General features: G+C 41.2%; 1 protein-coding gene across 1 annotated transcript in view; it reads right to left on the minus strand.

Annotated features, from left to right (window-relative positions):
* Positions 1–25,806, minus strand: part of Taf3 (TATA-box binding protein associated factor 3) — a 155,509-nt gene that overhangs the window by 33,529 nt on the left and 96,174 nt on the right. The window contains exon 3 of the mRNA XM_021631840.2: positions 3,787–5,615. Coding sequence (XP_021487515.1) covers positions 3,787–5,615 — 1,829 coding nt within the window. The remainder of the gene's footprint in view (positions 1–3,786; positions 5,616–25,806) is intronic.

The raw sequence follows: 25,806 nt of genomic DNA on the forward strand, positions 1-25,806 counted from the left end.
GAAAAACAGGGAGGGACATTTCCCCCATTTTCCTATGTACTGCAAACCCTTCATTTCACTAGTTATGACAAGCAGTAAGAAAAGACTAGAAATGCAACTATGCTGCTTTAGAAAGAAAGAAAGAAAGAAAGAAAGAAAGAAAGAAAGAAAGAAAGAAAGAAAGAAAGAAAGAAGAAATTCTTTTGTTGAAGGGACAAAAAATTAAGACTATGAGTCTCTACAGTATTAAAGTGTTTACTTCAACCAGTGGTGATCTGGGGGCAGATACTAAAGGACTTGAAGACAAATTACAGAATTATTAAAATGTTTAATAGTTCTGACTACAAAAGTCACCAGGATCTGAGGTCACTGAGGTCATCACTTTCCTGTTTTTTAAAACATGAAGTTAAACAGGAGCTCATTAGGTTTGTTTAAGGACTGACACTCATCAGCTCTGAGGCCACCTCACTCCTGATCATCAGCCTTCCTTACCCATCCTGTCCCAGTAACACTGTGTCCTAAACATGCTGGGGTGGAGCGTGGCTAACCTGAGCAGGCTGCCATGAGTAGCAAGGACACAGATTTGGCTAGATAAGCCTAGTCAAGTCAGTCTTCCCTTATTGTTGCAGCACATCACTCACACCTTCTGGACTGCAAATTCAGTGTGGGGGATTAAATCATGGAGTAGCCTGCCATATCAACACACTTTCAAGTGACAGTACTAGTATCACTCCCCCATTCATAGATAGCCAGTATTAGTTCCTATCAGTCAGGTCAAAGTCTGGTATTCTTTTGAAAGTCCATAGGTTTTCCAGCATAAACAATTTTTTAATTATCCATGGATGACCAATATTATTAGTTATTTGTAAAAAAAAATTCTAAATTGTCAGTCATCTACACATTTTAAATATACACAAAACCCAGTGTTTGCTCAGGATTTTCTATGGGGTGGCTTTCATGGTAAGTATTCCTACAGAAGGCATGTTGTTTTCTTTGTTTAGAGACAAGGTCTCATGTATCACAGTCTGGCTTCAAAAAGACCATGGAACCAAGGATGACCTTGAGCCTCTAATCCTCCTGCCTCTACTTACCAACTGTTAAGATTAAAGACACAGGCTGCAATGCCTAATTTATGTAGTGCTGGAGAATGGATCAAGAACTTCAAATACTAAGCAAGTGCTCTTAACAACTGGGCTATGCCTCCTGCCTCCCAAACAGAAATGGATAGAGTGATGCTGTCTTTTTCCAAAATTAATGTGAGGCAGGGACAGAAGGTAAGAAAGGATCAAAATAGCTAGGCAGTGGTAGGGTTGGGATGTCTACCAGATAACTGCTAAAGCCCAGCCTGCAAAATGTGCCGTGGGCCTAGGTTGGGCCTATTTATATACAGATGCCATCCTTCTGGAGTGTGACACACTATGTCATTAGACAGTATTCAATAAGAATACGTGAATGCAAGAACATGTTCCTCAGTCTGATGCTGCTGGCTTCTGGTTAATCTTCTTTTTAAGATTTTAAGTAGACTGCAGGCACAGTTCCTAGTAGAGAGGTCACTAAGCACGCGAGGAGCCTGGATATGACTCCCAGCATCACACACGTACATATGCATGCATGCGCACAGATTATGAACACAGGTGCCCAGTTCCACCGTTATAAATAACAAGATATTTTCATTTTTGTGAATTTTTTTTATGAAACACACTTAAAATACCAAGAATAGATTTTAATTAAGGCAATCCTGCATATTCATCTGAATCCCAACAATTCAGTTTAAAATAATCAACTCATGAAGCGCGCGCGCACACATACACACACACACACAAGAAAATTCTAGTAAAAGATTTAAATTGCTTTGTTAACCACTGATAATGCTATTACACTGTGTTTATGACTAGTCAACAGAATTGCGTATATTATGTTCTTCTGAGAGTTAGTTTGGGTCCATTTTTAATAAGCGGCAGAGCAGATTCCCAGCCCCGACTAATGTGTGTGACTGTTCACGAAAGGGAACAGAAAGCTTGCACAGGTGACTTCACTCACTGTGTTAATTTAGTGTCAGAAAGCACTGTAGCTAGGAACATTAATCACAGCATCTTGCTTGCCTACACTGGATGGATACTCCTTCTCAACTGCTTACCAAGGTGTCATTTGGGTAAACTTACTCAGCTTTCATTCCCATGGTGTCAGTCATACTCTGCACATTAAAAGGTGTGGTACAGACTTCTATTCACACAAGGTCTGGGTGTGGCATATGGCATAGGGTGGTTACCCATGTAACCACAGTGCTCTGCTCTGTGTAGTCCTATCTCTCTGCTCCAGAGATGAAAAACCTCGGGAATGAGGAAGCCACAGAGCTGGTCCTGCACCTCATCCTAGGTCTGCTGGACTGACTCCTGGCAAATTCTTATTTCATTAGTGACAACTTTAGCAGGCATTAGTATTGTTAACTTGTTTTGAGACAAGGTCTCATGTATCCAGTTGGGCCTCAAATAGATCTAAGCTGTTAAAAACTTTCTAAATAGGCAAACTAAATGTGGGCCGGATAGTTATTACAGTTACTTATTTGGGGTGGAATGGATGGGGAGCACAGGGCACACAAGGAAGTCAGAGGACAATTTGTAGGAGTTAACTTCTTTCTTTCAACATGAACCCTGGAGATGAAAGCAAAGCTTCCAGGCTTGATGGCAAACAATTTACCTGCTGAGTGATTTTGTCAGTCCAGATATGGTTAAAGAAAAATGTTCACATTAATTAATTAACTAAGTAATTAATCACTCATTTCATTCATTCATTCATTCATTCATTATGGGTAGGCCTGCATGTGTTATTTATTTATTATTTAGTGATTGTGGGTCTGCACGTAAAATTCATCACATGTGCCACTCACTCATTCATTCATTTACCTCTTTAGTGTGTAGACCTGTACATGGCCTTATTCATTCATTCATTCATTCATTCATTCATTCATTCATTTATATATATTTAATGTGTGGGTTTACATGCGCCATAGTCTAGGCACGTTTAAATAAAAACTTTCACATTTATTTATTTAAATTTGGTATATATGTGTGGGTCTTAATTTACCACAGCAGGTGTGGAGGTCAGAGGCCAGCTTGTGGGAAGTAAGGTGTCTCCTTTTACCAAAGGTGTTCTGAGGATTTGGTAGCAAGTGCCTTAAGCTACTGAAGCATCTTGCTGACACATTTAGTATACTTTTATTATCTTTCTTCTGCAGGGCTCACATAGCCCCATTTCAGGTGTGCTTTTGATGACTCGTTTTGCATGAAACTTGGGCAGATTAGTGGGGAGAATGAAGCTTTACTGTTAGAGCAGCCTTCAATCTCTATAAATGCTTTCTATAAGTAACACCATCCCCTCCATTTCTACTGCTACAAAGGACTAAGATGGAAAAGAATACTAGGGAGAAGAAAGGATATTTTTAAAGTATAAAATGGTTGACTGTTGCACTAACAAATTGCTTAGTATGGCCCAATAAAGTAGCAAACTTTAGGTTTCTACACTTTTATAGGATAGTTCAAAATGGATGTTACTATTCCTGTAGATCTTTTCATTAGTCAGATATTTTCTACATATATGTCAGATATGTTCCTATACATCTTGTATATCATTCTTATTTAATTTTCATATAAGCAATAAATTTAAACTTTGTAACTGCATTACAAATGAAATGTTACTTAACTGCCCCTCGATTTACATCCAAAACACAGATATAACTCCTGGCTTTGTTTACCTGCGTTTTGCACTAGGACCTTGTTCAGACAGTGCCGAAAATGATACCCAGCTTACTTTTTCATGCTTGTGTTTCTCCTTCTCTTTCTCTCTCTTCTCTCTCTCCCTTTTCTCTTTCTCCCTCTCCCTCTCTTTCTTCTCCTTTTCCTTTTCCTTCTCTTTCTTCTTCTTCTTTTCCTTTTTGTCCTTTTTCCTTTCTTTCTCCTTGGGCTTCTCTTTTTCCTCAAACAGTTTTTCCGGGAGCATTGGCGACAAGGCAGGTAGCATGGATGGGACCCTCACTGCTGTGGAAGGGCTGAACAAAGGCAGCGCCATTTCTTTCGGGGGTAATACCAGCTGCGTTGGAGGGGCCTTTATCTTGTCCTCTCTGCTTTTTTCTTTAACCCTTTCCCTTTCTCTCTTATCTTTATCTCGCTTGCCTCTTTCTCGATCTTTCTTCTTGTCTTTATGCTTCTCTTTCTCCTTCCTTACAATTCCATCTTTCAATCGCACTTTTGCATCAGTGTCTTCAAACTCTCTGATTTTAAACTTATAGGGATCGGAATCTTCGTCTTTCATCAACTCCTTCCATGGGTACCTGATTTCCTTTCCAGCTTCCTTCTCCTTCTCCCTCTCTCTCACTTTATCCTTCTCTTTGCTTCTTTCTTTGTTTCTCTCTTTTTCCCTCTCCCTATCCCTCTGCTTTTCTTTCTTTTTCAATTTAGTCTTCAGTTCTTTTTTCAACTTCTTCTTTACATCCACAGATGAAGGCAGCTTGGCTTTCTCCTCATACCCCTTGTGCAGAGGTTCGGGAGTGGGAGGAGAAATGGAGGGAGAAGAAATATATGGGAAAGTGGGAGCCATATTGGAAGGGGTCCCCAGTTTTGCCTTCCGTACCACCTCATCAATCGAGGCATCCATTGTCCACGAGTTATCGGAACTTGAGGTTCCGCCAGAAAGAGGCAGAGGAGTCGACCCTGACTTGGTGAAGTTATTGGCAGAAGTAGAAGCTTTTGGAGTGGTGCACTCTGAACTGGAAATCCTCTTAGGACTTGTAAAAGTGTCTCCTTCGGATTCTGATCCAGAAGAAAACTCGAAAGGATCTGGCTCCCGCTCTGCACAGGCGCGTGCAATCACAGCATCGATGGAATCATCGATGGTTTTGTCTGTCACCACAGCCTTTTTCGGCTGCATTTCAATGTTCAGTTTCCCGACTTCTGGGGGAGTCTGTGTTGGTTTCACTGGGATAGTTTCTTTAACATTTTTTTCAGCCATCAGAGCTGAAGGGGTCCTATTTGGTGTTTCGGGTCTGGCAGGGAGTTGGGGAGCATGAGTTACAATCTTGGGGCTTTTGGGACTCTTAGGGCTCTTGGAACGTCCAGGTGATTTCTTTTCTTTGGGGATGGTTTTTGGTGACCGAATTGGACTTCCAAGCCTTGCTGGTGATAGGGTAGTCTTAGGTGATTTAGTCTTCTGTCCTGGAGAGCTAGCTTTAGTCTTTGCTTTCGGTGTAAATGACTTTGTTTCTAATGGCTTTGCAGTTGGTAGTTGTGACTTTGCAAATGGAGCCAGCATCGGGGGCTCTGGTGACGGAGGGGCCAGATCTGCACTGTCCTGGACATGCACGGGAGAAAGCATTGGTGGGATCTTCTGTGGGTTTATTGAGCTGAGAGGTTCTCGTGCTTCTAACAGTACAATGTCCAGGGAGTCCCCTTTAGTGCTCAGGAGTCGTGGGCGCTTCATGGTGGGCATTTCTTCCGCTTCAGGACTGTCCAGTGGCCTCTTACCCAAGAAATTCTCATCATTGATGACTTCCTCCTCCTCCACTTCATCGTCTTCTTCCAAGGGCACCTGCATGGCTTCAGCTGAGGTGCCCCCATCAGTGGGCACCTGCTCCTCTTCTTCCTCTGTAAAGGAAGAAAAGGGCATTATTAGAATGGTCAGAGAGTAACAAACAGCACTTCTTGGAAGGAAGAAATGGAGTCTATAGAACACGAAGCAGAGAGTTCTCCCACGTCTTCCCGCCCTGGGGTCATTGTCCTTTTAAAAGTGGCAACAAGAAAGACCTAAAGTCTATCAGAGAGAATACTGATTTTCTACTTCCACGCTCTCCTCATGCTTTTCCCAACACCTCCACAATCCTCAAAAACAAATCATGACGGCTAATCTCAGAAATGACAGAAAGACACATTTCTAAAAGACCTTGTGTGTTTGTGTGTGTGCTAAGTGCCTGCATGTGTATGTGTACATAGTGCGGGTGCATGTACACATGAGCACTTGTGCCGGAAGTCAGAGGCTGGCATCTCTTTGTCAGCTGCTTTCCGCCTTACTTTTTGAGATAGGATCTCTTGCTGAATCTGGGTATTACCTGTTTAGGAAGACCTGGCTTATGGTAGACTCCATACAGACAGATCATTATGCTTTTGTGGCAAGCACTTTATTTCACTAAGGCATCTTCCCAACCTTTTGAAAAGACTTGTGTAACAAACTTTAACCTCAGTATACAACTCCCATCATAGGTTTACCCCCTTGGACTGGCAGGATAGTACAATGTGAGCCACTTGGCTCAGACATCTAACTTTATGTTTAGCTAGTATCCTGGCCTACAGAGGAATGGGCCTTAGGCAATCTCAACCTCCTTGAGCCTGTTTCCTGACCTTTCAAAAGGAGCTGATGTACCTGCCCTGCCTACTTGACTAAGTTCTTACAAGATCAGATTATGTCTTTTTGTGCATATTAACTAAGCACATAATCCATGATGATACAAGCTGAAAAAAGTATAGGATCAATGCATGACCTAAAATAGTGTGTGTGACACAGAAAAGTAATTAGTACCATAGGCAAATGCTGCAGGAGTTCAAAGCAGAAGGGGATGACTCACTGACAATGGAGAATACTTCAGGAATAATGCAGTAATTAGAATACTGCCAGGAGTGCCAAGGTCCAGGATAAATAGTTAGGTAGCAAAGAGGAGGCCTTGAGACACAGGAAAGTGTGTAAGAACCACGGAATAATTCATCTGGAATGTGTAAAGTGGGGGAACAAAAGACCATTGAGTAAAGTTGTATTCATATCACAAGGCTTCTGCACCCTGCTAGTTTAGACCAAAGTATGTGTAAGATCATCCCAACACAAACACATGATGACCAGAACTGGTGGTGACAGACACCAAAAGGAGGGAACAAATTAAGCATGACTAACATGATGTAGGTAAGAGTGAAGAAGAGATGACTAGAAAGAGGAGGCAGATAGGAAGCAGGAGAGGTAAGTGACATTTGTTTAGACAGTGAACAGACTGCTAGCAACATGCTCAGGTGTGAGTTGAAGAAGGATTCCAGCACAAGTCCCACAATGAACTTAAACAAGGCTTTAAGGTCCAGAATAATCAGTGTCATCATTGCAGAAAGAAGGAAAGCGATGATGATTATTAGCTCTCTCCTGAACCAAAGGCTCGAGGTAGGGTTAGCCAGTGGTAATGACTGAGCAGCTAAAAAAATATACTGAAGTTCCAAAAACCAGACCAGGATTCAAAAGGCTTTTGATGATAACTGAAATAACAATGGATGAGTGGGAGAAACTACGAAATGCAGATTCAGAATTTTGAGGAATACCTACAAGTAAAAATAAAAGGAACAATGAAACACATGGAGGCTTAGATTATTTAAAAAAAAAAAAAAGCTCACACACAGGATCAGGGACTGTTTTAAAACAGTTTAGGGTAAGAGTCAGAGCTCAGTGGGTGAAGGTGCTTGCCACCAAGGCTGATAATATGAGCTTGAGTCTTGGGGCCCGCATGGAGGAAAGAGAGAAGTCACTTTACAGGTTTTCCTCTGACATCCACATGCATACTGTGGTACACAGACATGCACACATTAAACACACAACTAAACAAATGAAAAAAAAATTAAAGGTTTGTTTTTGTTTTTAAGAAAAGAAAGCCTAGTGAATAAGGTTAATGTTCGAGAGGTCAATAAGAAAAAAGGTTAACAGAAGTCAGCAACAGAAGCATCCAGTGTGGATAGGTGAGGTGATGAAAGTAAAAGCTCTGTGAACTGTAAAAACACGTAACTTCCACATAATTACTGCTACCATCACTTGACAATGTCACTATCGTCTCACCAGTTGTCACAGCAGAAACATGGCAGTCATTTTAGACCATTTCTTTGTCCACTTTCCCTCCTACCTCAACTTCTGAGTACACCGCCTGCAAATTCAACTATATTCTGGTTACACATGCAACAACAGCCACTTATTCTACAGACTGAAACTGGCAAGATGCTGCCAGGTAGGTATGAGAACTGAAGGGAATACTCAGGCTTAGCTAATGAAAAAAATCTAATAGTTTCACACAAATACACTAGAAGGTATATTGGTTTATTTTCAACTTAGACCTCAGATAACTCATAAGCACCTAGAAAATTAATGATAGCTATTCATAATAGTAAAACAATTTAAAAGGCTCTGTAAATGAGAAGGGGGTTATTCTGTCTTATTAAACTCTAGAAACGTTTTACTGTTTCCTATCTGTGGAAAGGCTTTATTGTAAAATCTAACTTGTTTGACAAAAGTTAACTACTACAAGATACCTGTCATTCCTATCATCCCAGTATTGGGAGATCAGAGGCAAGGCATTTTCTGTTCATGTGGTGAACACTAGTTCAAGGAAAACTATCAAGTGTGAGATTTAAAGGAGACTCATTCATTTTGCAGTGTTTTTTTTTTTCTTGCTCTAGCAGATGTGGACATTAGCATTGGTTCCCTGGTGAGGACAGTGAAAAGCTATCATTACAGAGTATTGTACGCACTGACACTGCTCAACAGTACAGACATACAGTAGGTTAGCCTTACGGTATTTTTTGGAAGAGGTTTAAAAAAGAAAGACAACTCTCTTTCCTAAAGTCCATGCACTACCACATGACAATGGGATCAGGGCAGAGTGAACATCTCCTCGTGAAATGGCTGTACCTTTGCTACCTGTTCCAATAACTCTGTCCTGCCCCAAATGCTATACAGAGTGACTGGGCAGACATCTTAATGATAGTTCAGTACAAGAAGCCGTTCATAAAAGCGTTTAATACTCAGGTTGCTCCAGAAATCACAAAAGCATGCACCCTTTTCAGCAGGGTCAGAATCTGGCTGAAGTTAGCAATGATTCAACTTTGTATTTCTATGAGATGTTACTCCTAATTAGGATTTGTAACTGATTATCAGCACCGTTTGTTGTTCATAGAAGGATAACCACATAGTGTGTTGTAACCCTATACACCCAAGAGAGAAAAAGAAGACATTAACTTATCTGTCCTCCCAAAGAACACATATTAAGAATCCTAATTTAGCTGGGGTGGGAATCCTCAAAAATATTTAAAAGTTCTGGTAAATGTTCATGACTACTAACAAGTTAGTTCTTCATATTGATTCATATGTGAATTCCATATAGTTCCACCACAGAAAATACTGACAAAACACAAAAGAACTTTTTATTTTGCCCAATAGTTTTACCTGTTGACACTGGTAGGGTCTTAACTGCCCCTAAAAGTCCCCATGTTAGAAGCTGGCCCTGATTTCGTGTTTTGGGATATGGCGGGAACATCATTAAGTGGGGCCCGCGCAAGGTTTCTAAGTCATGGAGTGGTGCCCTCTAAAGGGAATGTGGACTTTTAAGTTTCCTTTATTTTCTGCTTTTGTTTCCTAGGTCATGAGTTCAGCGGGTTTGCTCTGCTGTGTGCTCCCCATAATGTATTGCTCTGCCACAGGCTGAAAGCAACAGAAGCAACTGATCAAGAGAAACCTCTAAACTCGTGAGTGAAAATAAGCCTCTCTCCCCCACCCCCATCACCAGGGTATTTGTTACAGTGATGGAAAGTTGACTGACACATCTGGAATGCTTTTGCAGCAGCAATAAAAGAAGAAGTAATAGGAAACAATATGGATGACTGAGCACAGAGTCTCTTAAATCACACAAAAGGAAGAAAACACAATCAACAGTAATGTCCATCTTTTTAAAATCACAATGTTGACGAGGGTTAGGACAGTACAAACTTCGCCATGATTTTTCTTCGTTGACAGCATAAATTTAATAATCCACACTTCCTACATTTCTCTGAGGAATAATGAAAAAAACATGCTTCCTAAGCAAACTTCTGAAACAAAAACAAAACAAGGCAATAAGGTCTGAATACACCACAAGGATTTGGGGATGTTAATTCTAAGCTATGATAAATATTGACTTAGAACAAAATATCGTTTTAACTAGAACAGTAAATGCCTTTAAAGAAACACTGTAATCTAAAAAGCTAGTAGACATTAGGAAAAAGAGGAAATTGCTTGCACATGGCATGAAAGCTTTTTATCTCATTAACTACACAGATGCATGCAACTTTTAACTTCAGTGGCGTGTTCTCAAACTAGGCAGAAAACACACTTCTATTTTTAAACTTCAACTAAAGGACAATAAAATGCTACCCACATATATTTTCCCCAAATTAAATATATTTAAAGCTACATTACTTGTGTAGAAACTTTTGAGTTGCCTAGGTTGGCTTCAAACTAGCAATCTTCTGCCTTAGTCCTCGAGTTCAGGTGTTAAGGTATATGCTAATATTCTCTCAATCAGCAGAAATATTTACATTTTCCCCTTAAAATTACATTTCCATTTGTTTGGGTCTTCGATGTATCTTAACAAGTCCTGGAAGTGACTCAATAACTGTCTCCTAAGTGCCACCCTGAGTAGCAGCATTGTGTTAAGACTCTAGGGCCACAAAGTCAAATAAACAAGCCACAATCTCCTGATGTTAAAAAAACACCTGTATCCCTGTACATATTTGTTGATGTGGTAGAGCAGAGATTTGAACAGGGGACATATTGAGGAGAGAAAGAAGAGCGGAAATGGAAAAGCTGACTAGAAATGGAAGTGCACTGTAATTGCAGCTAGATCCCCCCACCCCTACCCCCAGCCACAATTCAACTCAGCAGAGCCCATTTAGTCTCCTAAAACCTATAATTTCTCATCTGCAGAATAGAGGCATGGACACCTGAGCCCCCACTAAGGGCTGAATATCGTAACTATTAAGGCCATCTCTACAACTAGTTTACCATGCGTAAGAGGTGATTTGAAGGGCAGACACAGTTAGTCCTTGTCCTAAATAAGCCATTGACAAAAACAGAACAGTGCTCAGAAGTCTAGCCATTTCATTGTCTTTAGAGAAAGGTTTTATCTTTCAGCTGTTGCTGTCAAAATGTTTGTACAGTGAAGTTAGCAAAAGAAGTGCGCCTATATTGTGGGCTAAGAGGACTGAGAAGAAGGCACATAACTGAAACAGTCTGAGGGATGGTAAGGGTTAAATGGCCCTGGAACACAGGGTGTTGCTAGAAAGAGTAGGCTCAGGGCAGGAACTGCTTCTGGGAGGGAGCTTGGGACAGGTGGCCACTAAGAGGAAGAAAGACACTGGGTGCCTGGAGGAAAAGGAGGTGCAGTGACAGTCAATTCAAACTAACTGTAATCCATCTCAACATTCTATCCTTTAGTCTGAGGCTAAAAAACTTTAATTACATGTATACTGCGGTATACAATATCTTTAAACTGTCCTATCATTGAACCAAAATCAGGATCCTTTTAACATACAACTTAACACATATAAGTGGGTATATATTTTTAAAAATAAACCTACTTATTTAAAAAAAATAAAATCACTAGCAAAGACAAGACAATTAGGCAATGACAATTCATAGAGTACAGCCAATCAATGACACGATAAATTAGCAGTAGTGAAGATGTGTTATAAATACCTACACACACTGACCTGTAAAAAAAAAAAACCCATTCTACTAACATTCTGCACAATAAAAAACTAAAATGCGATATAAGCAAGCCAACCTGAAATGACACCTAGCATTATAAATGGCCTAATCTATATGTTAATACTGTTGTATCACATAACTGCAGCAAGTCCAAGATAACAATATGACTTTGGGGTTTCTATGGCTACATCCTGGCTAACGGGCCTGAAAGGGCTGGCTGCTGACACCACACAAGCATTCCGAGTGCTTCTTTTTGGTTATTTATGATATGATTTATGATAACGACATCTCCTATTCTCTTTTCTCCTCAGATACAATAAATTGCTATCGTTAATCACCCTTCTCTGTTCAGCTAGGATTACAATAGCATAATAGGCCCAGCTATGGTAATATTGTGGACTTTTTTTTATAAGAAATAAATACAAGTAGATTTCTTTAGACAATGTCAGTATTGCTAATATTTTAATCATCTTTTTTAAGTCTTTCAGAATAAATTTGCTACAACTAAGATCCCATATCCAGAATGTAAGCCCTTGATGTGAATCAAATTTATAATCAAGCACCACATACAACAGCGCTGTCACAAATTTCTTAAGCCTGTCACACAGGAAGGCTGCCCACAGGGCACAGTTTTCCCAAGACACACAATGGCAGTCGTTTCTTCCCTGGATTGATAACAGCCTATCTTACTGCTATTCCCCAGCCCTACAAACTAGCTATTATCTATCAGAATGCAAACTACTAGAGAAAGAGGAACCACCTGGCTGTCACACAGACATGGGTCAGAGCTCTGCCCGTCTGTCACTGGCTGTGCGGCTGCCTCATCTTTCTGAACTACTTCTTTCTCTGACAATCTGTGCTCAAGGAAAGTACCACCTATGTGGCTTTTGAGTAACAGTAAGACAAAGTACAGAAAAAAACAAAACAACAATACAGCCCTGGCCAAAGGCTCAGCACATGAAAGGGCTTGACATGCAAGCATGGCAACCAGAGTCCTTCTGGAACCCCGAGTAGGAGAAAATCACCCTCAGAAAGCTGTCTCTGATCTTATCCCAATAATAAATAAAATAATCTTAAAAAAAAATCCAGTCAAGTGTTTAATTCATAAACTCAACAGTAAAAAGCAACAGAGATTCTTCCCCTCCCCAAATCCATCAATGGCCAATACAATGGTAATCAAGGCAGGAAGCCTATTTGCGTTTTGGTGGCCCTCCAGCTTGCACAGGGGTGACAGCTGGCAGAAGTGACATAAGCAGAGGCATGAAAAGCACTGGCACTTTGGAGTTAGCCCTCTCACCTGCTGGATGGTGAGAAGTGCAGAGCCAGACCATTAGATGTAAAAGGGAGGCTATTGTTCACCAGCTGACCATAACTCTGAGTTAGCCTAGCCCTGTGTAGCAGAATTCGAAAGCTGAACCAGCCTTTTAACTACAGATTCGCATGTGCATGTTGGAATTGAGAGCTGACTGTGCATGCACATGTGAATCTGTAGTTAAAGGGCTGCTGCATTGAACCTGAAAATTTAGCGTATTAAAACAGCAACTCACAATGCAGCAATTTAATAATTACACTGGGTTGGTTCGCTGAATGGGTGTCTTCTCTAGTCCTGTGCAAAGTCCCCTGGCCCTAACAAAATTCTACCTACTGCCTACTATCCCTAAGCACAAAGGCTACACCACGCCTTACAGAAAATAAGTGCAGATGAAAAAAGTGTCTGTGAAGACCAGGTTATACTGTGTTACCTAGGAGCTCAGGGTTAGTCATCAGTGTGTCCATAAGTCAGGTCCTTGAATGAAACACAGGTAGCTGGGTGTGCTTCTGTATGCTAGCACTCAGTAAGCTGAGGAAGGAGGATGTCGGTAAATTCCATCCAGCAGGAAAGAGAAAGAGGAGGAGACAAAGGAAAGGGAGAGCAGACACAGAATATACATTGATCATTGTTGAAAATAGGACCAGGGATTCACAGGGACTTAATTCCATATTTTCCCTAGGAACAGTATTTACAGCGAACTATAAAAATAATGACAGTTGATTGTGTGTGTACATGTGACACCCATTCAGTGAGAGCAGAATTGAAGGGCAAAAGCAGTCTGGAACCTGAGTAACAAGTAAGACAATATTTAAAAATTGATTAAATAATTGTTTTAAACATATGGGTGCTTTGTCTGTGCAGCACATGTGTGCTTGTGCCCACAGAGGCCAGAGGAGGACATTGGCTCCTCAAAACTAGAGTTAAAGGTGGTTGTGAGCACTCATTTAAGTGTTGGAAATCAAGTCTGGGTCCTGGGGAAAGGTAGCCAATGTTCTTACCTGCTGAATTTTCTCTTCAGCCCTAAAAAGTCAAATTATTTTTTGTCATTTTGCACAAGAACTCAAATTATTTTGGGGATGTCATTGAGTGTTCCAGGATTAATAGTCTCTGCAGTAAGTAGGCAAATCCATGAAAACAGAATTTGCAAGTAAAAACCAACTGCTTGTTGTATAAATATGACTTCATCAGCGCTAAGCACCTGTATGAATTACTGATTTAAACTAAGGCAAATTACTCAAAAACAATTGCATTTCCCATATGCATTTAAGGGAAAGAAAGAAAAAAAAAAGAAAGAAAAAAACCAACTATGGGTGACACACCTTTTCTGCTGCTATGAGAAAGTAGATCTAACAAAAGCAACTTAAAGGAGAAAGGCTTTATTTTAGTTTACAGTTCCAGGTCCAGTCACCATGATGGGGAAAGTCAAGACACCTAGAGCTTGAGGCAGCTGGTCTCATTAGGTGCACAGTCAGAAGAATAGAGTGATGAATACATTCATGTTAGTGCTCAGCTAACTTTCCCCACTCTTATACAGTCCAGGATGCCCTGCTTGGGGAATGGTACCACCCACAGTGGATGGGCCTTCTCATTTTAATTAACACGATCAAGATAATCCCCCAGAGACAAGTCAAGAAGCCTGTCTCCTAAGTGACTGCATGTTTTATCTAGTTGAAAATTAAAATGAAAACCAACCATTATCACACACACTTAACAGGGCATTCCTGCCTTAGATGTTTCTCTAAATTCAAACAGAGAGACATTTTCTATTAAGTCACAGAATACTCAGACACAGAGCATTCTGCTCAAGCCACATGACAGGTTTTGTTTTTTTTTTTTTCCAATTTCTGGGGAGGTCTTTTATGTTTGGCTATTCTCCTGAAGAAACACTTGCTTCTCAGCTGGGCCTGCTTCTCTTTCTCTCTCATTCTGCAAAGCTCAAGCTTAACATTGTCTTTTCATGGTATTTTACAGTCATTTTAAGACTCTGGAAAAAATACAACTGTCTGATCATTAATGCCATTTTTACCTATTTCCCTAACTAAGACTCACAGAGACAAGTACTAACGTCATTGTCAGGCGTTAACAAAGATAATAACTATAACTGGTCCCAAGTGACATTGGTCAAACTTATTTTCCCACTTTCCAATGGTTCACAAGTGGTTAAGTGTTTAGGAGAAATCTCAGTTCTTGAGATTTGATCTTTCCCAAGTGAGCGATCTGTGTAAGAGACTCTCACCATTTATAGGCGAGTCCCCAAAATGCAAGGGCTGCATTCTCACAGATTTACTAGGAGAGCAGAGGCAACAGATAAACACCAAGGGTAATTCACAGTGATTAAGAGCTAGGAAGCCAATAAAACAGGGACATGTGTATAGAGGAACAGGCTAGTGAGAGAATCACCAAAGAAGTGGTGCCACAGCTGTCAGCAGAGAGAGGAAAATGTGACCCTGGGTGATGCCTGAACAGACATGCTAAGGAGGAAAGAGAGAGATCAGAAGTCACGCTGTGGTGGTGGGGTGTCAGCTTTGGCTGGGGCCTGTGTAAAAGGGAAGAGGGCCAGCTAAAGGTATTCACAGTTCCTCCAGCCTACAGGGAGCCACTGGTCAGCATCAGCAGAGCAGTGTCACTGGTGGAAGGGAAAAGAGCCAGGGAGGAGCACAGACCTTCAAGTGCTCACTTCTCAGTGAGCAAGAGAAACTATCAGATAAGAGACGTGAACTACATGTGTACCCAGGTTAATGTCTCAGCAATGTGAGCTGAAAATGACTGGTCAGACTGAACAACCACAGCCATTATTAGAAGATGGGATAAAGACACAAAACTAACTAAGCAAGCATGAGAAACAGTCAACTACCACAAGGTGAGGCAAGCTGATCTAACTTAAAAAACCTGACTCTAGTCCTCTTAACCTACACAGCGCAGAGGCCTCTCAGAAGCACCTCTTAGAGGCTGTCTAATCAGGGACCTGGTTCTATGTTGAACAGCTAACTATCATAGGATGAAAGAAAAGCCACACCAGATGCCATTTGCCACTGCATCTTCACAATGCACTCACAGGTGCAATGTCTATAATACAAATCAACTGTCTCCATGACCTTGACAAAATTTGGAGGAAAAACCCCTCAAGACCAGGGGCTTTAAAACTATTTTAAAATTAACTGTGAATAATTGTCCCACAATATGAGATTCTTGATTAATTGCTTAAGATAAGGTCTCCTTTCCTCTCTGGCCTCCAGTGGCTCCCTCTAGTTCCTGTAATCATTTTTGTCTCATTCTTCTAAGCCCTGAAAAGCTACGAGAAAAACCAGAGATATACCAATTCCATCACTCGAGGATTAGCTGAAAGATAACTAACCCTCTGAATTCCATCCCTGACCACTATGTGAGTGATTATTCAGTAACTGCCACATGTCTGAGAGACACACTCACTGTTTCCTGGGGCTTACCCCACCTCATAAGAAAAAGTTACAAACATTATATCCTTTCAGCTGCAAGTCGATATAAGGGCTATGAGAAAAGCAAGCACTAACTTTTCTGCACTTTCCTTTTTTGACTCTTTTCCTAAACAAAAAACAAAAGCTAAAATGAGAATGATTAGTCTTTTGAAGGTCTTACTAAATTGAAAATTAGGACTCTATTTTTTAAACTAGATTTATATCTTAAAAAGTCAAATTTATGCATAATTTAATAGAAATTTAGCAGGAATCTAATTTTAATAAAATTAGTACTCAGCCACCTGAAGTTCTGGCAGCACTCCGGTATATTTAACCAAAGCAGTAAATAGAAAATAAAATTGACAATTGTGCCTAAACATGTTAGTTTCTTTCTCTCCAACAGTCTTCCAACACACACACACACACACACACACATACACACACACACTTTAAAGAAAATTTCAAAAGTACATTCTGGAATGAATTCACAATTTTCCAGTTTTCCTCTTACACATAGTAACTGCACACAGAACAAGAAATCCCTGTTCTCAAGGTACAGAGAAGAACTACTGTAACAGTTTGAATAGGATATGCCCCCTCAGGCACTTGTGGTAAATGTTTGGCCTCAGCTGGTGGCAATCCCGTAGGCAGTGCAGACTGTAGGAGGTGCAGGGGTCATGCCTATGAAGCCTCTGTCACATGTTCCTGCTGGCACATCAGCTTCTCTGGACCCTTCCCAACATGATGGATTCGAGCCTCAGAAACTCCAAAGTAATATAACAATGTTCCTTTAAATCATCCATGACAGGTGTTCTGTCACTGTGATACAACCAGCGCTGAAAACTGGTACCAGAAAAGTTTCACTGTGGCTGCAACTAAACTCAATCACAAAGTGCTTAAGTGTTCGGAAGTGGGTTAGAGGGGAAATCTGGAAGAGTTTGGAATAATAAATTCAGAAGATTGGAGGTCAACAAAGATGAGAACAGTATAGACAGTGCTCATGAGGCTTCAGGTTCATTGGCAACTGGACTAGAACTCATACCACATTCTGGCAAAACATTTGTCTGTTTCATCTGTGTCCTGAGGAAGACAGAATTTAGAGGTGGTGGACTCATAAATCTGGTTTGCACAGTTACTGCAGCTGTTTTAGCCAGGTTTATAGTCAGAATTACAAGCAAAAAAGCAATGCAGAAAACAACCAGAGCTTTGTCAGAAAGGCCCATGCAATGGACTGGAAAAAAAAAAAAAAGATACTAGTGCTGTTAAGAAGCCAGGACCTTTTTGTTTGTTTGTTTGTTTTTGGTCCTGGGACAAAAGGAAGGATGGAATGGAAGCGTTTCAGGAATTATCTAGACTCACCCTAGGTTCAATTGTATAAAAGAATAAACTCATTTAAAAGAATTCCTACCATGCGCAGATGCCCAGGCACACAGAGTCCACTAGAACAGTGGTCTTACAACAGTTGCTGGGCTGAGAATTGATATTTCTGGAGAACAAATAATAGAGAGGAACTGAGATACTGAGATATAAATGCAACAACTCAGGGAGAGTGGTGACAGTGGCCTGTGTTTATGCAACATGGTCAAACTCCTTACAAGAGTGGAAGAGCCAGACAGGCAATCAAGAAGGGGCAAGGCTTCCTCGACTGCCATGTTTTTAAACATTTTGAACTAGGTGTTCCGGTAGTTAGCTTTAACCTTCAAGCTGACACAACCTAGAACCGCCTGTAGAGAGTCTCAATGAGAGATGGTCTACACGTGGCTGCAACAGTGCATGTGCAGCAACAGCCCTGCCTAGCAGTCTTCCTGGCGGACCTGTAAAATGTAAAGCCGTAAGTAGATAGGCATGCTTGCTGGAGTCTTAGTGTAATAGAAGTTTCAGGCTCTTTGTAAACTCTGTTATGTTATGTAAATATGTTTTTGTTTTAATCCTAAGTGTGGAATTTTAGTTGGGCTGTGGTTTGTCCACAGCCGCCAGTTGTCACACGTGGGGCGTGATCTTTCACCGCTTTTAACATGTGGCACAGAGAGGGGCATGGTCTAAGGCTTGGATAGAAATTGAGAGCCCAGAGAGAAAAGGTGTGGTCTGGCATGCAGCAGTTTGGAGAGACCCATGAGATGGATGGTGTGGCTATTGGGACCAGACAAACAGAGAGAAAAGCTTTAGGGCACAGCAGCTTAAAGAAGTGGCTGTGGAGCACCTCCCCTATCAGTGGACTAGGAAAGGGTGGGACTGGGAGGAGATAAGGAAGGGGGCCACAGCCGGGATAAAATGAATAAATAATAAATAAATTAAAATAAAAAAAAGAATTGGCTGTGTCTGCTGTTGATGGAGATTGATACAGAGCCTTAAAAGAACCCCCAGACCCTACGCAGCTGGGAGAGGTAAAGGGGCCCTCTCTCCCCACTAATCTTTTTTCTATGTAGGGCTGGGAGTTTGGAAGGGAGGTTGAGGCCTAAACACTCCAAATAAAGTAGAGTTTTAAAAACCAGCACTACATCTTAGTCAACTGGTATGGGAAGACCAAGCTCACTGTGGGTGGCATATTCCTCAGGCAGGAAGTCCTGAGCTGTGTAAGAATGGAGAAATCAAGCTGAACACAACCACACACACAGGAAGCATGCAAGTGTTTATTTCTTCCAACTTTTGACTATGGGTCTGATGTGGCCAGCTGCTGTAAGACTCTGCCTTAACTACCCCACTGTGAGATAGAACAAACCCTTTCTCCTGCAGGGTGCTTTCTATCAGAATATTTTATCACAGCAACAGAAAGGAAAGAACAGCTACCAAGATTTACAAATGCAGAGACTACATTAAAGAAACAAAACAACCTGGGCATGGTAGTATGCGACTTTAATCCCATCACTTTGAGAGGCAGAGGCAGGCGGATTGCTGTGAGTTCGAGGCCAACCTGATCTACAAAGCAAGTCCAGAACAGTGAAGGCTACACAGAAAAACCCTGTCTCAAAAAATCAAACCCCCAAACAAAACAAACCACCCAAATTCCTCACCTATTAAAACACCATATTTAGAGGCGGGACCTGGTATCGGACATGTCTGATGCTCTTTGGGTGGACGACACCTAAATGAACATCAGTACAAAGTCCCAATTTATTTCTAATATCAGAGATCAGACCTCTATTCTTGCCTGATGCGTCTAAACAAAAAGGGGGAACTGTAGAGAGCTGCGTAATGCTGCGCCATAAAGATGGAGCTGGTTTCTGCCTTCCACCTTCCCGATGGTGAGTGCTCTCTGTCACGAACAACTCCATATTTGGCTAAGGCTGAGGATCTGGCTTGCTTCCATGTATGTGGACCTATCTGCATTGCCCACGTAGCATGCTGGGGTTGGCTACCCAGAGGCTATTTAAGCTGTGGGCTGGCTTTCCCCAGGGTCAGATGATTGTTCAAGGTTCCTGAATAAACTGCATTGAAAAACAAAACAAACAAACAAACAAAAAAAAAACAACAAAAAAACCACACCATATTTAGAATTCAATGTCTCCTCCGAGATTATGAGCATAACAAAACATGGGGGCCAGTCCTAGGGCATACACTCCACTGTCACCCTAGTCCCTCTTGGGATCTGGGTTTGCAGCCCAAGCCTGACACGATCTACCCCCCAGGGTTCTCTCAGGCAACAAGAAGCCAGGACCAGGTTGGCTTTCTCTGAGAAACCACAGCAATTTTACTTTTAGAAACGAGAAGCTTGTTTTATATTTCTAGTCCCATCAGGACAACTGATGAGTCATGCTGTTACTCCACAATCAGTGTTACAGTCACAGAAATATATTTTACATTTTTGGATAAAAACATAATTTTCAGGTTAAAAAAAAGAATCATGAACGATCAGAGAGTATCCCTACATACATGCCAGTGAAATGTAATTAAGGCACATGGTTAAAATATATCTTATAAATGTTTATTTTAAGTATCTTTCAGATAAGTAATATTTATATGCATATTCTATACAAGAAACCTCTCTGAAAGCTAAAAAAGGGATCTTATATACTGTCATAGATGACTGTTAGATTGATTCTTTTCCCCAGACTCTTAGAGAGACTTCTTCAAAGTCAGAATTATGAATTGTAAGAACATAACTAATAGAACATTATAGAACTTAATGAAAATGTCAACCTGTCACCTGAAATATCAGTGAAGTGCATGCACATGACACCCCCCTTGTGGAGGAAGAAACTGACCTCAGAACAAACATTCCTGACACCTTGAAGCTATACTAAATTTAACACTTTGGGGGGACATGACAAGAAGTAATTGAAATGAACTAATTAAGCCCTGCCCCCAGAAGTGCTCCAAAGTATTATTTTACTTAATTTAAGAAAGTAGAATAGTGCTGCACCCAGCACAGTGGTGTCTTCTCTGCTGCTGACACATATGCCCAATGCTCCTCTGGTGCCCACAGGTATAGAAATCAGATGCTGTGTTCAACGTTTTGCTTCCCTTCAACATTGCTGTCTAGCTCATATACACAGTGAGTCCTGGTACTAATAGTTTCTAGCGATTATTTAAGAATTTGCTACTTTTAAGACCCAATAAGCATAGGCCTAGGGAAAGGTATTCAGAGCCACTTGAACATGAACGAAGCAGGAAGGAGACCCAGAATACTCAGAATATAGTACGACAGTCAGAGAGACAGATGAACTTCAGCTCTGGTCACACTGTTCAAAGATGACACTGCCTAATCACTTTATTACCCACTCACTCTTCGGCTCTTGACTACTGGTCCTATGCTGGTCCTCCTCTGAGATGCTTTCTGCTCTTTGTGTGTGTTCTTTCTATCTCTGGCTTCCTCCTCTTTTGTGTGTGTTCTTTCTATCTTTTGGAAATTCTGATCATTTTGCCACAGACTCCTTGAGTATTAGGATTACATGTTTGAATCATGTACTCCTACCCCTCAGTGTTTCATGTACTCCAGATCCCAGGCTGCCCTTGAACTCCTCACTCTCCTGCTTCAGTTTCCCCAGTGCAGTGACAAAGTATGTCAATGCCCTTGGCTCTCATTTGTAGTATCAACTCAACATCCTGCTTATTTTCTAGATAACAAGTACTGGATCATCCTTTCTCGTTCATGAATTCCCGAATAGTATATTTATCTAAAGTTCAACACAACAAACCTTTATTGTGTGCAGAGTCAATACCAAGCAATTAGGAAGGGGACAAAGAGAGAAAATACATTAAAGCAGGCAATGATTCCATCTGGTAGACAAAACACAGCCAGTCAAAAATATTCCGCAGAAAGTCTCTTCATGGTTGTCTCTCAATAACACTGTTCTGCCTAAGGAGCTAAGGGTGAGCCTCACACCACAGTCCAACATTGGAGCCTAAACTTGACTTTCATTCTTTTTCCCCCAGTTTCCATTTACTCTGCAGCCCTGAATTAATGTCTTCCATTAAATTCTAGCTAAATTTTGTATTGACTCCAACACTTTTCTCTCTGTACCTGTTTGTGAAAATTTGATTTATTTTATGAGAAACATCCCAAACAGTTCCTTCCTGAAACTTCACTTCCAGTCACACCTGTGCTGTCACCAACATAGATCCTCACAGAGGCCTCTATGAGAACACTCGTGCTTACGGTTATTTGCCTACACTGTCGCACATTAATAAATATGAAGTTATCAAGGGCAGAGCCTGGGTTTTAATTCATCTTTGTTTTCTGAGCCTTTTAGCTCAGATCTATAAATATTTACAAGATAGTTATTGTATGCATGGTGTGATATTAAGCATATAGAAAGTGCTAAAATACCAGATTCTACTGAATTTAGACCATATCATCTGATTATTTTCTGGTAGAGATGCTTGGGAAGAGAATGTTTTCAGACAATGTGTGTATGAAATGACCATATTCTATTTCATGGCCTGGCAGCTTGGCTGAATACATAATTTAAAGATGAAATGACTTTATTCAATGTTCTGGTCGTATGGTACCACTGTCTTCTTGCTGTCCCTTGTCCTCTTCCTCTACTTCTGCCCCCAGCCTCATGTTCTGGACTAAACTCCTCCTAATCTCTGATGTCTTCTAATTTCACAATAATGTGCCTCAGGAACCTCAATGTGGGTGAGAAGCAGTCTCAGCACAGTGACAGCCTAGTGTGAGCCCTGAAAGCTTGCATTTAGGCATGATACATGACAAGACAGACTTCTGGAGATGTTTGACAAATCAAGACTAAAGAAAACTAATACTGAGGGGGAAAAAACAACCTTGTCACAGGAAACTATCTAGCAGGAGAGTGTGTAAAATCATAAAATGAGGGTCTCCTTCCAAAAGCAAACTTCAGCATTGCCTAAGAGTTTTTGTTTTAGGCTAGTCTTTGTAAACATGTGTGTCTGTAGAGATTTTAGGCCGTTACTAATGGCTTCTCACTTATGCTACCTAAGATGTAAGTAGCAGTCAATGCTGCTTATATCTGTTTCCACACTTACCGCTGGTATGTGAATCCCAGTACAAATAAGCTCAGTGCTAGCTGTGGTGGTTTGGATGTACAACGTTCCTTATAGTTTGGGTATTTAAATGTTGGTTCCTAGTTGGTGGTGCTGTTTGGGAAGGCTCAGGATGTGGGCCTAGTTAGAGAAAGTGTGTCATTGGAGGTGGGCTTTGAGTGTGTAAAGAAAGACTCTTGCCACTGCTAGTTCACTCCCCTATATTCCTGCTTGAGTCTCAGTGAGCTGTCAGCTGTTCCTCCTGCCTGTTGTCACTGTGAACTCTCATCCTTCTGGAACTGTAAGCCCAAGTAAACTCTTCCTCCTATAAGTGCCTTGGTCATGTGATTCATCACAGTAACAGAAAAGTAAATAAGACACAAGCGTTGGTGTGTGTTGTCATTGAATTCAACAAGGCAAACCACCATGCTGGGGCAAGGGCATCTCTATTGCTTCATATTTTTTATGACATTTAATCTTTAATCATATAATGCTTTAAACTATTACAACATTTCTTTTTTTTAAAGATTTATTTATTTATTGTGTATAAAATATTCTATCTGTATGTAGACCTGCTCGCCAGAAAAGGGCACCAGATCTATTATAGGTGGTTGTGGGACACCATGTGGTTGCTGGGAATTGAACTCATGACCTCTAGAAGAGCAGCCAGTGCTCTTAACCTCTGAGCCATTTCTCCAGCCCCTTTTACAACATTTCTGATTATCTTTGTAACTAGAACATCCCAGAGATGCATTTCATAGCTTTTGAAACATTCCATGGATGGAAGGAGGAAGTGGGGGAGAAAAGAAACAGGGAAGACAGAGGGCAGGGGGTAGATAGAGAAGAAGAAAAGGAGGAAGGGTGAGAGGGAAGGAGAGAAGGAAGGGAGAAAGAAAGGAAAGAAGGAAGCAAGGACAGAAAGAAGGAAGCAAGGAAAGAAGAAAGGAAGGAAAAAAAGGACTTTCTTGTTTGGTTTGGGGTCTCACTGTGTTACCTGGGCTGATCTGGAAGCTAGGCTAAAAGGTTCCTTCCACTTTAGCCTCTCTAGTAGCAGAAAGACAAGCAAGGCTTGTTTTCCTTCAGGAAAATTTATTTTGTAGTGTTTCATGTCCAAAGTCTTCTAAGAAATAGGCACGTAAGTATCATATTTACTGAATACATCTTACTCTGCTGTCTTTTGTTTGGATTTACTTATAATTTCAATATCACGGTTCAGATCATGTCACTTTCTCATCTTGATGTGCAGCTATCATACTAGTCCAGGACACTGACACCTTTCATCTTGAAAATTCTCATTGCCCCTTAACAGGTCTTGCTGCTTTCATCTGGGAGCCCTTGCAGGTAGCACACAAAGTTCCAAGTTGTAAGATCCAGTTCCTCTTACAAGTTTAGCTCCTGTAGCTCCGACTAACAGCACTACCTCAAGCTGGCAACAGCAGTGTTTCTTACCTTGGTCTCTATCTCTCAATGGAGTCTAGTCATACCTTTCTCTTATGCTTTCAGTCAATGAGCTGTACTCCAGCCTCAAGGCCACTGACTCTGTCCTTTGTGCAACTCCTTCCAGTTTTACTTTGAGTTGTGATCATAATAAAGACTGCTCCTTATTTCCTTCAAGGCCCTATCTAATTCTCACTTATCAGACACCTTTCTGAATAGTCTACTATGGTAGCCCATTAGTTCCTGGCACTTTAATCTAGATTTTGTTTTTATTTTTCTTCCTCCCCCTCTTTCTTTCTCCTTTTCTCCTCCCCCTCTCTGTTCCTCTTTCTCTCTCCTTACCTTCCTTCCACTTTTTTACGAGTTAGGTCTCATGTATGCAAGGCTAGCTCCAAACTTGCTGTGCAGCAGAAGAGCCTTGAAGTTTTGATCCTCCCGACTCTACCTCCCAAGTGGTAGGATTACAGGCCTGTAACACTATGCCCCAAATATCACTTTTTCAATATTTGTTGCCTGCAAGTAATGTTTAGCACTTTCTCTAGCACATAAGCTTTGTTAAGAAAGAGACTGGCTTTACCCACTGAGTACTTCGAGCTCTCAGCCCAGTGCCTGCCTCTCAGTAGAGGTGAGTGACTATGAAACAAGAGCCCTGGCTAGTTAGCACACTGCTACACAGGCACTTGAGGCCAGTTAGCACACAGCTACATAGGTACTTGCCACTTAATAGCAGCTTTACCTGCTCAGGAGTATCACAGGTGAGGAAGGAACAACTGCTGCTGCAACTGACCTACTTTGACCCTAAGGCATCATTTCTGAAAAGATGCTCTTACTTCACATCCCGTTATAGAAAAGCCCTGAGACATGGAATGTGTACTATTTGAACGTTCTCAAATTTACTTAGATGTTCTCAAGGTATCACTCCCTGAATCACAAAAATGCTATAATAAGCTGCATAAAAATGTCCTATTACTTTTCAAGTGTCTAATTCTTCTGGGCTACTCTGATGTCCTGATTTTTGAAATCTACACTTCCCCACACAGTATCCATCTGTATACCATCAACACTGTTGGAAAGGCAGTGTTCTATGCTTAGCAAATGTCTCTGGGACTCTCCTGAAAACCACTGACACTCGTTCTGTAATTCTGGTCCATGGTGCTGGTGACGACAGCTGCCAGGCAGTGACATGAGAAGCTCTGGGTTCCAGAAATGCTGAGAGGAAAGACATGCTTCCTTCTAATATGTAACAGTTAACAGGCAGGCTTACAGGATGTCCATTAATTTGTGCTGGATATTCATGTGTATTATCTCTTCCCTCCCTTTGAGGATTATTAGTAGTCATTCCTGAAGACCTAGAAAGGTAGCACTAATGTGCATGTGAGTATGTCTGTGTGTATAAACACCAAGGACATTTTACTGTCACTTATCTCTGCTCACACTGGAGGAGGGAGGGAGCACATGCCTGGACTCAGTTCTGCTCTCCAGTCCCAAGTGAGGTTTCATCAGACCTGGCAAGAACACTTGGCTACTTATCCAGCATTGCTAGTCCCTACAGCAGGTGCCATGGCACTACCGTGTTGAGAAAATGCACAGGGCATGCCTGGCACAAGCAGCTTGTCCCACTGCACACCTGTGATCTAGAATTCCTTCCATGTGGTTGGTCACTTGTATTTTCAGGGA

This window comes from Meriones unguiculatus, chromosome 19, assembly GCF_030254825.1.
Source record: "Meriones unguiculatus strain TT.TT164.6M chromosome 19, Bangor_MerUng_6.1, whole genome shotgun sequence".
NCBI classification, from domain to species: Eukaryota; Metazoa; Chordata; class Mammalia; order Rodentia; family Muridae; genus Meriones; species Meriones unguiculatus.